This window comes from Seriola lalandi, unplaced genomic scaffold, assembly GCF_002814215.2.
Source record: "Seriola lalandi dorsalis isolate HSWRI2012SDOR001 ecotype SW California unplaced genomic scaffold, Sedor1 jcf7180002054409, whole genome shotgun sequence".
Taxonomy (NCBI): domain Eukaryota; kingdom Metazoa; phylum Chordata; class Actinopteri; order Carangiformes; family Carangidae; genus Seriola; species Seriola lalandi.
The window spans coordinates 147,035-163,351 of NW_019524962.1; the positions used below are offsets into that span (position 1 = coordinate 147,035).

The window sequence follows — 16,317 nt, forward strand, 5'->3', positions numbered from 1 at the left end:
TTCCGCTTTTCTCTTGTTATATCATATATCATATCATCATGAGAAACAGTGATGGCTGTTTTTAGACATGACTCACATTTGATTACAGATTTTCTGACATTTTATACACTACGTATTTAATAATTAATCAAAAAAAGAAAAGAAAATGATCTTAATTTGTTGCAATAACTTGTTGTTTTATACTGTGGCAAAAAATAATCATTGTTTTCTACATTTTACACACCATCAATGTCCTGTGAAAAAGATGTATCTCCAAAAACATTAACTTTTCATGAGCGAAGAAAATATAGAGGGAAAATTTTAACGAAACATAAAGGAAAGTCAAAGTACCAAATGTGGAGATACGTGTTTTTTTTTTGGAAGCTTAGCGAAATATACTGTTTGCTCAGTAGGTTGCAAATACTCGTAGTTTTGCAAAAATAAAAGATGGTAAAATACAAGCATTGATTTAAGTCATGATAGCAAACAATGATTAACATAACACCGTTACACTACTATCAAACTTAATATAAATCCAAAACTGTCCCATATTTTCTGATGTTACATCTACAAAACCCTGCATTTGTTTTCTTGGACTGCTTTGTTTATGAGGTTTAGACCTGAGATCATGTTTTTGGAAAGTGAGGAGATTCTTAGAAAGTGAAAACATTTTTGGGAAATTAAATGAATTCTCAGAAAGTGAGGACATTTTGGTTTAAACCCTCTAATATCAGAGGATTTAAACTTGATTTAAGGGTTAAGGTTCAAGTTAGGATTACAGCAGTGAGGATTAGGGTAAAGGCTGCGTTAGGTAGGTTGTTGTCATGTGTAAAACTACAAGAGTGTGTGTGTTTGTGTGCATGCGTAATGTCATTTCAGCACCTGCACATTATGACATTACAGACATATTATCACATCAGATACAGCCTCCTTCACACACTTAGACATGCAGTCACACACACACACACACAAACACACTCTGGTGGTGACATGATGACTGCGACCAACGCCTCAGTAACATCACACTGGGAGTGAGTCATTCATCAAGTGAGGACGACCCATGATGTTTCACTAATTTGCACTTAACCTTTAATAAAATGATCTTCTGTAAACACTCGACCAGAGTGATGTCTCTGAAGGGAAATGGATGACGTTTACCTCTTCACACTGTCGTCTATGATCATCAGACTTTTCAAACGTCATACTCTTATGGAAGCAGGTCCATCGGTTTCTGCACCAGTTTTCGAGTCTAAGCAGTAATTTTATATCTCACAGGGATATACCCCTACTGCATATACTGGAGCCACGTGTGGTAGTCTCTGTACAGTTCACATAATGTAGGTCACAATCTACCTCACATACACATGCACTCTCTGGCTCACATAGGCTCATTCAGTACATACACCATCCGCGTTGTCGTCAGCTGTGGCAGTGCCATTATCCACCTTCAGGTACTTCACAATACCAGAGATGCAGAGCGGCCCAGCGAAGCCCAGCAGGTCCGCCAGGTAACGGAAGGTGCTGCTGAGCAGGATGGGACGTCCAAAAGCTCGATACATGGAGCGCCAGATAGACGGCGCTCGGTCCGGGTCCTCCGGTGTCTGTGTAGAGAGAAAGATGATGGAGAGAAGTTTGTGTTTCTTCTTGTATGTAATTATGCATTAGGGTTAAGTGAGGAAAAGGCCTCCGTCTGCTCACCCTCTGATCCTCGTAGGCGTCTTTGAGCCGCAGGTAGTTGGTGAGGGCTCTCATGGCGATGGGCAGCTTGCCGATCTTCTTCAGCTCTATGGGCCTTTTATGGGCTCCCATGATGAGAGGATTCATCCACCAATATGTTGCCTACAAATGTGCCAACAATTTGTAACACCCAATTATTATTATCAGACATAAACATCAAGTTTGGCTGTTAAATGATATTAAAATCTGAGCTGAAGCTGAGGCACTTTGATTTCTAACCAACATTCTTCGAGGCTGTTGGGCTCAAAAAATGTTGTGAAACTAAATGCTTAAAATCCATAAATATGACAGTGTGTTTGCGTCTACCTTGGAGAGCAGGTTTACAAACGGCTGCAGGAAGCGAACCCCCAAATCCTGTAAATCTTCTGGTGGCTTCACCTTCTGAGGATTGGCGAAGAATACGTATTTCTACAGGGAGACACAAGAAGATGTAAGAAAAATTAACGTATGGACAGTTAACAATGTCTTTGCCTCATATTGAGAGACATAACCACCAAAACACTTTTCCAAACACCAGTGGCAGATGTGTGTGGGTTTCTTCCTGGTTCACCTACACACATGACACATTAGAGGTTATTTAGATACTGATTGTATGAAACATGGTCACTCACTCTGACTCGTATGACGTTGATCTCCACAGCCATTAGTAGTCCATACAGGATCACTAACATGGCTGTGATACAGAACCTCAGGTACCGTGGTCCGACGCTGTACTCTGCGTACTTCCAAAGCTTAATGGACTTTGTGATGAACGCCAACACCCAGTAAATGAAAAGAACTATGAAGGGAAAGAAGTTATTACAATAGTGTAATTTAAAAGAATAATAGTATATAAATACTTTTAACACCTGAAACAGTGCTGGTGATGCGAGGGCTGTTCTGTGGCCACTTTTACTTCTTGCTTGAGTGTCACTGTTTCTACTATAGATTAAAAGGCAACTCCATTGATTTTACTCAGTGAAATCTGATAAACTCCCCCATCATGAGTCCAAACAGTGTTCTGGGAGTGCGATGCAACTGTTTAAAAAGCTGGGAGTTGTGTACACAGACAGCTTTTCAAGGATAGATAAAAGATGAACCAGCCCTCCGCCCTCAGTGTTGAGACTTACCAAGCAGCAGTTTGGGAAAGTTGGATGTCTCTATGTTGTGGTAATAAACCACTGATGTTGTTGCTGCTACAAAACCCATGAATGCTGGCATGTAGAGATGGAGGTGATTCGTTCCCATCGTCCTACAGCGAGGGGCGAAAACAAAAAAATACCACATGAATGCAGCATTAATTGGGGCAGCCCATTTTCATTATAAAAAAAAAAAAAAAAGTAGGAATATTTTTATTCTCTTACATTTCAACAGCACCAATTTCACTGACTTTATTCATTTAACTTTGCTCAAGACAACAGAAACAAAAGCAGTGTTTTGTGCGATGACGTATTTTTACACAATGTCTTTCTGGGGCCTCACTTGCTGGAGACGATGCCTTCTGCAAACTCGCAGACATGGACAAACAGCAGGGAGAAGGTGAGGATCCACCTCAGGTTGTGGCCGGGGAAATGAAGCCATGTGTTGTGATGGATCTGGACCTTAGAGCTTTGACTTCCCCAACCTGACAGACAGGCCGAGACAGAAAGAGAGAGAAGAAAGCGATGATGAATCTGAACTACACTGAACCTGTATAAAACTCGGAGAGGAAGGTAGGAACAAAAAATGGTGGTAAAATTATTGGCTTGTAAATTAAGTTATGAGCTATATCAGATTTTGAGGCACTACTGTTGCCATAGCATTTGACACTGATGTCATGTCACTGTCGTGTTACAATCAGACTTCAGAGACAAAGTTTTTTTTCTACCATTTCTTCTGAATTCACAGACATAACACAATAATACAGTGAGCATAATAGAAAATGTAAACCTATACAACCCCAAACATCACTGATTACAAATATTTAATATTTATCCACTGTTAGAAGACCTGGTACTGTTTTGAAATAATCTCAATTTCTCATTGAATCTCATTTAAAATCTCAAGAAAACTGGTGGACAATGAATAGTAACATAATATAATGTACATGATTGGAAATGAATGGGCAATACGTGGTCACAAATTGTGGTCACTTTCATTTCAAAACTTCCACCAGTTCAGAGTTATGTCTTTGACAGGGCAGAAAAATTTAAAAATGATAATATTCCAACCATTCGGAAAATAAAACTCTCACAAAAACTAAGAATATCCTCTAATTATAACAACAATATATGTCTTGATTAATCATTTGGTATAAAAACCATCAGCGAACAGTGACAATGTCAATCAAAGTTTGGCATGAAAATCCATTTAAATGATTTATCAATTATCAAAATACTTGCTAATTCATTCTCTGTCTTATCGGTCAATCAACTGATCATTGCAGAAACTATCATCCAGTTTATTGGTTAAAATGGGTGATACTATGGGCCACTAACGTGGGGTTTTACTTGTGCTGACATTGATGACATAGTTTCTTATTAGTTTTTGTTCTACTCTTAACAAAATGGACTGCAGCCATTTGGAGGCTCAGGGGATTGAGACCATAAAAACTCAGAACCAGGAAGCATCAATTAGTCAGTCCTTGGGGAGCAGGCCGAGGGCTCCTGGTCAGAAGGATTCCCATAAACTACTACTATTACCCCACACACACAAATACACACACACACACACAAAATACCAAACCATGCCTTCAGTAAAAGATAATAAGTGCAAACCTACCCCCTCAACATACTGTTATATTATCAGTATTCTTTCTTTAGAATCACTGTGTGTTTACTGCAGTTTATTTTACTGTTTGTTTTACCGTTTCCTGCAGAAAATGTCCAGCCGCCAGTGGATCACTGACAAGTTGCTCTAATCCCATCTTAACTGCTCTTCAAAGCTGCTTAATGTTCACACTAGTGACAAGGAAGTGCCTTAAAGTGTGTGTGTGTGTGTGTGTGTGTGTGTGTGTGTGTGTGTGCGCGCGCGCGTGTGTGCATATGTGTGTTAAGTTGGGGGGTGTGGTGTTGTTGGCAGTGTATCACTGACACATCTGCTGTAGTGGCCAGATGACAGGGAGTCGTTCACGTCTGCGTGACTGAGCTGTTTCTTTCTGATCACGAGGGTCGAGGTTTGACAACATTTTATCAAGTCTGAATCCCTTATCAAATTCATTTAGATTCAGATATCAACATTTGTATATAACTATGTTAAACTAACTGATATACAATAGAGAGAAAACTTCTGGGTTTTGTTCCAGAGGTGAGAAAACCTCATTTAAAAGTCCATTGACATTTCCAACTATATTAATAATTAGAAACACAGCCTGTCTCAACAGTGTGTCTTGTGTCTTTTTGGGCAAATTAATTTGGAGTTTTATGGTGATGTTGATTTTAGTTTGACATGCATCAATATGATGAAGTGTCTTAATTTGACATTAATTTAACTTCGTGCATAACACCGCTCAATCACGTCATCTACTTATCCATCTATTCAAAACCTCTTATCCTACACAGGGTCACATGGGGCTGCAGTCTATCCCAGCATGCACTGGGGCTGGTTCACCCTGGTCAGTCACAGTAAAAAAAAAAAAAAAAGCATGTTCACGACAATGAGTGTCCAATAATCACTTGCACTAGACGATCAAAACAAAGATCAAACTGTCTGTGTGACTGTGCTTCACTAATCCTCACTGGATTAGTTACATCCTGACAGCTGCACCGACTTCTGAGACTGTCCAGCAGAAAAGGTGAGGCTCTTAGAGGCTTAAGCAGGAAACACTTACACATCTGTCAGAACACACATAACACAGGATGAACCACTTGGGACTCTTTTGTGTACTCAATCTAGATTATTTTGTTCCACAATACCCAGCACTTCTCCTGAAGATGTTTAGAAGTGGGGGGGGTTTAAGATCACCTACCGATGAAGAGGATGGGGAAGGTAATGAAGAGTAGGAAGACATGGGGGACCAGGTTGAGAGCGTCCACAAAGCAGCCATTGTTCAGCACGCCCTCTTCCACGCTGTAGGCATTCATACGTTTGTCGTTGCCGCAAAACGACAAGGCCATGCCACCACCCAACTGCTCCACACAAGCCTCGAGTCAGTCTGTGAAAAAGATGCCAAAATAGGTGAATATGTACTGTACTGTGTTTTATATAATGTTTCTCTATGATCCTTAAAGCGTTGGCTGTCTGGGTCAACAACAGTGCTTTGGCTCGACCTCTGGAGAATGGATCCAACATGTTTGTGGTATGTCACACATTCAAGTGCACACACACTTACACAGAAACACAGATGCACTCCAATGTGAAGCACGAGAGATATTTCAGGGGCACTGTTTTAATGTTAAACGAATGTAAGTGCTGGAAAGGCCACACGTTGGGAATGTTATTACAAATAATCATGAGGCCATGAGGACACTCAGGTTGTTCTTTATTTAACTGCTTAGAGATCAGAGCTGACGTCAGCTTCACAGACTAACAGGATGAGCTGCCGTTTATCAGCCGTCCTGATAAAAACTTTTTAAGATGAGCTCAGTTCATAAAATATTGATCGATGGAGTTACTTGTGCAATGACTCACCACTCTACAGCAGAAAAAAAAACACAGACTATATCTTCAAACATCATCAGAGTGCTGAAGCCATAATTGGCTGAGCATAAACACCTGCTTGAAGAGAGTATATCAACCAGTCAACAGCTAAAGTTGTCATATTGTAGTTTAGCAAACTCACAAAATTGGCATTAATTAGCTATAAGTAAGTACCAACAGTCACTGAAAGATTCTCCCACTTCTTACAGCTTAATAAAACGTTAATAGTTTATGTTATAACAGAAATTACACCTGTGATTTGAAAATTGCCCTCATGTGTCACATTTTTTATGTAAACAACAAAAGCATTAGCACTATAGCAAAACAGAGTAATGTAACTCACTCTACTGTACTGACTTGATTAGAGCTGCAATAATTAGTTGATTGATCTAATTATAAATGGAGGGATCTCTCTCTGTCTGTCTTTTCTTATGATTTTCTCGACAACCGCTCATACGATCACCTTCAAACTTGGAAGTGCAGTGTCGACTGTGAAATTTTTTGTATTTCCTCCATGACAGTAACCAAGGTAACCAAGGTGGAACCACAACTATGGAACAACTTTGGACTATTCCTCTGACTATTAAACTATCATTCTATGACATCAGCAGGTAATTTATGTTCAGACCGTACAACAAGTGACATGCAAAACTGAGCGAAAGAAATCTTTGAACACAGGAACAAAAGAGCCGCTGAAAGCTGCGCCAACATAAGGAAATCCATTAGCAGCAGCTCAAAGAAGAGGAAGAGTCCAACGCCGGAAAGCAGGTGATCCAGGGGCTGAGGATGGAGAAAGATGCCCTCCATCAGGAAGTGGAGAGCCTAAAAGCAAGATTGGAAGAACTGACCTCAACCAACCTTGAGTTTGTCACCAAAGTTAAGGTTCAGGCCCTCCAGGCAAAAAATGCCCAGCTGTAGGAGCAGGAGGAGGCGGAGGAGTTGTTCACACTTTCTGAGGCCCTAAAACTGGAGCCAGAGCCTAAAGAAGAGACGTTCACTCTGGGAAAGGATCTGCCACTTCCTCGGTTTGAGGAAAAAGAACAAGAGGTGTACATCCAAATTCAGAAGTCATAGAGTTCACTGAATATTTCCGTCATATAAGATTTACTATAACTTATATTATTACATTTCAGGAATGTGGGAATTTTCTGGAAAAAAACAAAAAAACAAAGACGGTCAAACGGCTGCATCTGGCGGCCATCTTTGTTTGGATCAAGTTATGCACCGTGTGATTTGGTGCCATACTGTAGAAAAATAATAACTAATTTAATAAACTGAGCATAAAGGCAGATGGTGAAAAAACAATATTAATGTTTCTATTTAAGTTCCGACTGTTCTTGTCCAAAAATGAAAACTTAAGAATATACAATAAATGCCAGAGCTGAAGCTTTCCCATGTAAACGCCCGTTAACCAGTGATTTATTGAGCATATTAATATAGCACATAAAAAAATGTAACTTCGTTGTGGAAACTATGAAAACAGAAATTTGGCTCCAAACAGGCGCAGCCGTTAGTCTGGACAGTTGACACCAAAAATATGGTGCTAATTTATACAAATGTATGTAAATTACGTTTCACCTTTAACCAAAAACAACACCTGCATTGGACTACAGCCCCATTAACCGAACCAAATCTTTTCAAAGAGCTAAACATGGCTCCAAATAACATACCAAAGCTAATTTACACACCAGTGAAGTTCAACAGAGTCGTTAAGTTAAGCTAGTTAAATGAGAAAGACGACTTTCGGCTAATATTAAAACACCAAACGTCTCTTACCTCAGAGAAAAGTAATTATCCTCACTGACAGCGGTTCATTCGTGATGCCCGGGGGGGGTTTAAAAAAATAAAAAAAAACAGTCGAAAACAGATAGAGGGAAAGAAAAAGAGGAAAAGAAACAATTAACAGTGAGAGTCGGAGAGAAAAAAGTTGATTATTTTTAGCCCAGTAAGAGCATCAGCTGCTCCGCATACTGCTGCCTGTGTCTGCCAGCGGCGTCAGGCTGCACCGAGTACGACACAACGCTTCCGGTTGTAGCCTTCCAAAATAAGACACTCAATGACTAAAACACAGAAGAAAGAGAATCAATCTGATTTCTTTTACTCGCAGCTTAGGAACAATGCATAATAAAGAATGAAAACTATGTGTTGTCCGTGAAACGACTATGACATGCTGCTATGTCTCCAAGGAATATGAAAACATTACAAACTTTCAAACACTGCAGATCACAGCTTGTATTATAATTTTCATCGTTCCAAAATCAATTATTGAATTACTCTACATTATATTTTTCCCTGTTGACCTTTGCTACTACTATATGTTCATCAATTTTCCCAGAGAACAGTATTTCTCCTCTGGTGACAAAAGCTGCTTTTATTTTGAAGGTATACACTTCGTAAATTCCTCTATACGTTTACGTGATTTCAGAGAACTTGATCCAACTTTCCCTCCTATCAGATTTCCAAACTTGAACCAGTTTAGCGGTGAGAGGGGGGTTTATTATGGGCTGCTTCTTCAACAGCCTACTGACATGTAGGTTTCACACAGTTTACAAACCTGCAACTTAAGTAATATCTCCTCATCTGGTTACAGTTTTGGCATAAAGTCTGATAATTTATCATTTGCAGGTCTAAGAACGGGATTCAACCTCTGCAGCACAACAAAGCCATGCTGTTGCTGGTGTTTGGATATATTTTTAAAAACATTAGACCACTGTAAAAAAAAAAAAATGTTTCCAGTCAGTTGTGCTGGGAATACCAGAACAGATTTTTTTTTTCTTTTAGCATTAAATTAATTAGGAAATAAATTAAATAAAAGCACAAAATAAGAGAGCGCTCTTAAATATTTATAAAGCCACAAATCTCCAAGTGACTATATTTAGTCATGAATGTTTTTTTTTAACACCCTAGAAATATTATGCACTATTTAACTACCTTTAAGAGAATACAAAAATAACGTTTTTACATAAGCATATGCAATAATATTTATAATTGTTTACAGTCTCAGAATATGATTTGGACTGGGTGAATGCACAGCTGCTGTGAAATCATGCATAATCCAAACCCTCGCTGAATCAGAGAGGATGCAGGATTCACTCGTGACACAATTTGCTTGGCATTAAAACGCATCGGGGGAGAAGACCTTGGATACGGTCAGAGCCCACTGAAGCGAACAATCCCTTGCTGTCGACTGTATTTATGTAAGAAGCACAATCCAGAACAATAAGGTGCAATTCCTGCACTGTGTTATCACAAGAATATTAAAAGGTAAATGGTAAATGAAGCCGGTGCCTTTCACATATAGCGCAGCATAATGTGATTCAGTCATCTCCCTTTGACATGAACAAAACTCAATTCAGAAATTATTCAATTTAATGTTTTTTCACATATAATCAAATATCAATATTAACGAAAGGTAACTTAATGTATTTTTCCAAGTCAGTCGGATCCACTCTCACATTCGGCAAGAATAAAAATAATGTAGGAAGACGCATCTTTTTAAAACTTCTAATGTTTTGAACTGCCCCGTCTGTAAGTCCCACAACCCCCTTCCACCAGAAGCACGCTAATACATCGTGAACCGCAAGGGAGCCCAGCGTGAATCAAGCTCATATTTTGCTTTAATAAATAAACTTGGTGGATTATATGAATGCCGAAATGAAGATTTATCTCCTCTTGATAAATACTTTCTATTGAAATACATTCCTAACCAATGCACTTTTACTTAAGAGTGAAAATGTCTTCAAATTTTAAGATTGTTCGATGAAGTCTGGTGTAGGTTACGTCTTTCACGTTGAGAGAACACCTACGTATCTCTCTAAACTGAGAACGTCGTGTTACACCACACTGAGGATGCTGTCGCCTGGCTGTGAATGACACGGGGACAAAATGGGAAAGCCTTCCCCAGCACTTACCCGGCCTCTGACGCAGGTCTGTGGGCACTCTTGGGTCACAGCGTCCCTTTCCGAATCTTAATTCCCGTGCACGTCTTACAATATTGCAGTTTATACTGAAGGCACGGGGACAGGAAATGCCTCCTTTCACATTAACTGTAGTGTCCTCTCAGAAAGGGTATTATGGCGCTCTAGCAGCACAGCAGACACGCACGCACACACTCGCGCGCATTCCCAGATATGGTGGCTGGCTTTTTCCGCTGAAATTTGTAATAATGCATAATTACAAGAAACAACATGGGCAAATGTAGATCAAATTAAAGCCAAATAAGCACCACAGAGCTGAGTGGGCTATTTATATATATATATATATATATATATATATATATATATATATATATAAAAATAATACCCTTTTTACACATGCAGGTGCTGTGAATAGAGTGTACAGTGACATTTAATAAAGAAACAATGCACCTTCTCTGACAGGAGAGGTAAGTGGAGGGTTTAAACCATCTTAAACCAGAGAAAAGCCCTGAGTAAATATTAGATTTAGCAGTATAGGTTCCTTGCAATTTAATATAAAATCTGAAATGAATGGAAAATGCCCCGCTCACCACCCACTGGAAGTTAGCTAGGAGTTATCAGAACCCTGCAACAAAGAGCTGATAATGTGCCAAGTGTCCAGGCTCAAGAAAGGGAACACAAAAACCTGAAGGATGCACTTAAAGCTTGTGAACACCCTGACTGAACCATTGTCAAATCAGCCACAAGATCCAGGACGAACTGTGACTGTAAAGTTTGATGGTGTGGATGAGTGGTGTAATTCCAATATTTGTTGTTGTAAATCAACCATTGTAAACCTGTAAAATAAACCCGCATGAGAAATTCAAGTTTGTGCCTGTAAAAATTGTGCTTGTGGCAAAGAGATTTGTAAAAGAGAGAACCATCATGACATATGCACCTGCACAATGACACCAAAGTGAGTATTAGTTTCTATTCTATTGTTATTTAATGTAAAACAGTTCAGCAGACTGTTTATTACAATTAAGCTGAGGGAATAATGTATTTTCAGATATCTGTGATCATCTAACCAGAGTGCTGCTCTTTTTCTCTATACTCTACAATATGATATTGATATGATTTCTCTCTATTATAATGTTTTATTCCATTCAGCCAAAGTCTGGATCTTTGGGGACACCTACGACCTCTTGCAGCAATGATGGAGGCCCTGCACCACCTCCACCTGCAGTGTCCACACATGAAGATCTTCTCTTCCCAAACATACACACAGTGTCTTATATGATAATATAGTATTTTTTAATGTAATGTAATGTAATGTTCAGTCATATCAGCTATGCTTGTCCTTGCTCCCTACACCCTCACTGTCGTATTACACTCTCTGCCCCATGTTAGACATACAATCACATGACTTTTGGACTCCACTGTAGCTGTAACAAACTGTCAATAATTTAAAACATTAGAGTTCATATTTCATAGTCCTCAGCCATTATAGTTGATATCAGTGTGTTGTTCCAACAGTGTCACTTATTTAGAGGGAGATTGTTACTGGAGCAAATAAATATTAACTGTCACATTAGGACTCATGGTAAATAATGATTATACTTGTTACTAAAAGTTCTGTTGCATTGTTGATTCAACTACTTCTTTTTATTAAGCAAACTTACATATGACAGTGAAATTCAGCTTTAACTTCATCCACAACTATTTTTCGATTCTAAATAGTTACAGTTGATTGTAAATTGTTCACTACAGTATTTAATTAATCCATTTATTACATTCTCTTATATGTTTCCAGTGTTGTAAATTGTTTAAATTAATGTAGTTTATTATGTCCAATGAAGTTATTAATGAAGCTCTTGCTTTAACTTTGTTGATGGTTTTTATAGAACACATCTGGTAGGAATTTTCACAATAGTAACACGTACAGCACTGTGTGACTACTTCTATTTTAGCTTTAATCAACAACATAAATACTAGAAATATTTAAATGTTGTTGTCCAACAACAATGAAAGATCAGAAAACATGCTGATGTTAATTGGTAAATACTTTCACCTGTGGAGGTGGTGACAGTGCTAGAGTTGATCCATCACTTAATCACAGTTTAATATTTATAAATTCTGTTCTTAAAAGTGTTGCTACCGTCACCTGACAAGAACAGCAGAAATGAAGTTGCAGGTAAGATCATCATCATCATCATCATCACAGCACATTTGAGAGCGAAGGATGTCCATGAAGTCTCCCTTCACCACAACCAGATGAATGGAAACAAATGGACTGCTCTGTACATGAGATCCTCCTTCTGTTGGCACAGGTCACTCAGTTTTCACAGTGTGGAAACCTTTCAAATAACAATAAAAGACAAACACTTGAGTTAAGATGCGGTGGATCACAGTTAATCACAAATATCTATCAGCTGTCAGGATAGGTGCATGAATGTCTGCTTCAGTTGAGGATTGGTTTGAGTATTAAATGAACAATCTTCTATATGACAAATATTTCTCTACACATTTTGTATACCTCACGTTATCTTAACTTGAACTATCACTACTTCTTGATGGACCCTGTATTAACTAACATTAACGCTGTGCATTACACTAACGCAGATCACTTCAACTGGGTCACGTGGGAGAAAAACAAACCAAACCTCGTTAGATTAACGTCGATTAAATGTAACTACCTTTTTATTGGTCTTTGACTGAACACCTCCACGGGCTAACCCAGGTTGACACAGGTTATCAGCCCAGCGGGGCCAGGTACCGTTAGCATAGCAATCGCTAAGTTATCAGCTAACGCTAGCGCTAGCCTGTTTAGCTTGGTTAGCAAGGTGCATCTTCACCTGAACTGTGATATTAACAGGGATGCTAATTTTGGCTAGCAAAGAAATAGGCTTAAAACAAAAGGTACTTACCGGAAAAAATTTAACCCGCCAATTCCTCTGAGTGTCTTTCAGAACAACTGAACGCCGAACAAGACATTTTCAGGCAAACAACATGTTGGAGCTAACTTCGATGAACTGAAAACACACTGACAAGTCAAATGTCCGACACATCGCTCTGACGTCATATCCGGATTAACAGGCAGGTCCCCCTGTGTGCCAATCACGCGGTAGCCACGCCCTAAAACAACAATGCTTTAACGTCTATTTTCTTTTAAATAGGACCATAATTTGAAAAATGAACATCATGTTGTATTGAAGAAAAATTCAAACTAGCGATTCAGACCATAAACAAAAAACGAAAATGTTTACTGAGGTAACAAATCAAGTGACAAGTAGGGTCATTTTCATTCGATAGAAGGCAAGTTTAAGGCATTTCCGCATTGGCTTCATTTTCCATAGCTGGAGTCGACGTCCGTTTTTATATTCTGTCTATGGTAACAATACAATACAGTGTTGATACAGTGCAATACAATACAATACAATATTGAGAAACATTTATTTTTACTTAAAATTTGTATAAGCACAAACACCAAAGGTGATGTTTAAAAGTACGACTAACACAGTTGAGAGATTTTTATTTCTGGAAAAAAAATAATTTGTTTTCCAAAATCAATGCTTTCTTCACTAGGCTTACAGTGTAAATATGTTACAGAAAACACAAACATTTAAAATAAACTGCTATGAGGGCAGCATATAATTGTGTGGTCAAATGGAAATGACGTCACCATGTCCACCATGTCCAACCTCCATAGCTGATTCATCATCTGTGATCAAGAGAGATCAGTCTGTCATGGCTGTATATGCATGTATTCATCACAGCGAGGGACAGTGTGAGGAGATTCCCATCAACCAGTGTTTCCCAAGAAACTGTTAAGGGAAGAGCTTGACCTCTAACCCCTACACACACACACACACAAAGTGCCGTACCCTATAGCCCCTTAATCTCCCCCAGGGTTTGACAAACACTCCCACACACCCTCCCCTCTAGTGTTTTTACATGCACAGACACACACTCACATACAGTAGAAAAAGAATCAGACAGCTGTTCAACTTTCACCTCTGCCCTTTGTGTCACCAGAGGAGGAAGTAGCACTTGCGACGTACGATTACAAGAAGACCCACAGTGACACCCACATAGATAGAGATTAAATCATCATCATAAATGAAACAAAGGTTCAATCCTGACATCAATCAATCCTGTATACCAGCACTTTCATGTGCTTAAATGTGATTTTAATTTTTTTTTTGCTGTGTTTTTGTGTGCTGCATCCATGTGATGTTTGTTTGTGTGTGTGCGCTCATACTCCACAGCGTGAGAAAGCTCCCTCCTGAGGGAAGTGTTTGACCGTCATGCCGCCCCAGAACAGGAAGTGGGGATCATCCCCCCCCCCCTTCCAGAACACACGCTCGTTTGTACTTGCTCCCTTGTGAGGACCTCCGTTGTCATAACGCGTCCTCTGGCCCCTAACACTGACCTTTGACATCCTGATTCTATGCATAACAATGACCCTTAGCTCAACATAAACCTTAACCTAGTTCTAAGCCTAACCCCTTCTCACTTTCCAAACCAGTTCCCACTTTGCAAAAATATCCGCGTTTCTAAAATGTTCTTATTTTACAAAAATCTCATCACTTTCTAAAAATGTGGTTAGTTTTGAAAAATTGCAAGCTTTAATGTTAATGTATTTGTTAGCATAGCATCATTTTTAGCTTTATTATAATTTAAAACCACCAAGTCAATGCACCTCCATGAATGTGTATGAAATAAAAGCATGGGACAGAAAGATTCCCAAGATTCATTGCATTCCAGTAACGTAAATAATATGGCAGCAAACAACGCCGACAGAGAGCCAGAGAATTACACTTTTAAATATGAGTATTTGGTTTTTCATTTTAAAACCATGGGCCTTAAAAAAATTACGTGTCGTCAAGGTTGCTAGGTGACAGGGCGGGCACAGCTGGTTACATTAAGAGAAAATCCTCCCTAGACCAGACCGTTTCATTTCAGTTCTGCCTTTGCAGACTACGACGGCTACAAAGGGCCACGCTTATGTCGCCTGTGGGCTCCAAAGGATACGGCCCCTCAGTTGGGACGCAGCCAAAGAGTCTGCAGCCATGCCACCAGCTCTGTCAGGCTACAGTAGAGCTCAGCAGTGACTAAATGGACCAACCGACAGAGCCATCCTCATCGTATAGAAGGTTTTTATTTTCCAAATACATCCTCAATTTCCAAAAATCTCAAATAAATGTTCGCACTCAACAAAAAATGTGTTCGTCTTACAAAAATCTCCTAATTTTAATTCTCTCTTCAAGTAAATGTACTCACTTTCTAACAAATTCCTTCACTTTCGTAAATTGTTCTTACTTTGCAAAAACATCCAAAAACATTTGTATTTATGATGAAACATTGCCAAGAGTAAGACACTGCCTCGCTTTCCAAGATACCCCACTTGTCAAAAAATGTCCTTTCTTTCCAAAAATGTTCCTAAAACACCCCAATTCCCAAAATCCTTTTTATAAATATCTTATTCATACATTCCAAAAATGTCCTTATTCTCCAAAAACATCTTCCCTGACCAAAACTGTCGAGGACTGGAGTTGGTCCTCACAAAGATACAAGAGCACACACACACACACACACACACACACACACACAAACACACACACACATTAGCTGTGAATCTGTGCTGCCACCTTTTGGGGACTTGCTGACAGTGATTTTATAAACTGTTGCTGACCTGCTCCTGCAGCATCAGAGCAATAAATCAAACTGAAAAAAAAACTGAAACGATAATAAACTCAGAAACTTCCAAGTAAAATTCAGTCATCTGCTTTGAAGTTTTTCATCACATCCTCCAGCAGCCCAGAGATGACAGAGCATCGTTTTCTTTGACACTTGAAGGTTATCAGACAGACGGCACAGATAGCAGGCAGCGGGAAACATTGATTACACATTCAGAACTTTTTTCTTTCTTTTTTTTTTATTGGATTGTTCTGCTAGGTGAAGCCTGTTATTCAGCAGCAGCCAGCCGTTAAAAGTCCGTAATGAAAGGATGCCAATCTGAGCGCGACGGGATTCCTGCAGATTAAAGGAAATTAGTTCCATTTTTAATCATTATCACAAACAGATGTGACAGAGGAGAGCTTGATGA

At 39.1% G+C, this 16,317-nt stretch overlaps 1 protein-coding gene across 1 annotated transcript in view; it reads right to left on the reverse strand.

The window, feature by feature from the left end:
- The window catches only part of abcc9 (ATP-binding cassette, sub-family C (CFTR/MRP), member 9), a 50,940-nt gene extending 42,657 nt beyond the window's left edge, over nt 1–8,283 (reverse strand). Inside the window, exons 1-8 of the mRNA XM_087175040.1 lie at nt 8,089–8,283; nt 5,642–5,827; nt 3,178–3,319; nt 2,826–2,947; nt 2,328–2,494; nt 2,023–2,124; nt 1,678–1,818; nt 1,383–1,580 (exon numbers count right to left, since the gene is read on the reverse strand). Of these exons, the coding sequence (XP_087031166.1) occupies nt 1,383–1,580; nt 1,678–1,818; nt 2,023–2,124; nt 2,328–2,494; nt 2,826–2,947; nt 3,178–3,319; nt 5,642–5,789 (1,020 nt within the window). The 5' untranslated portion in view covers nt 5,790–5,827; nt 8,089–8,283. The remainder of the gene's footprint in view (nt 1–1,382; nt 1,581–1,677; nt 1,819–2,022; nt 2,125–2,327; nt 2,495–2,825; nt 2,948–3,177; nt 3,320–5,641; nt 5,828–8,088) is intronic.
- Between the last annotated feature and the right edge of the window lie 8,034 nt (nt 8,284–16,317).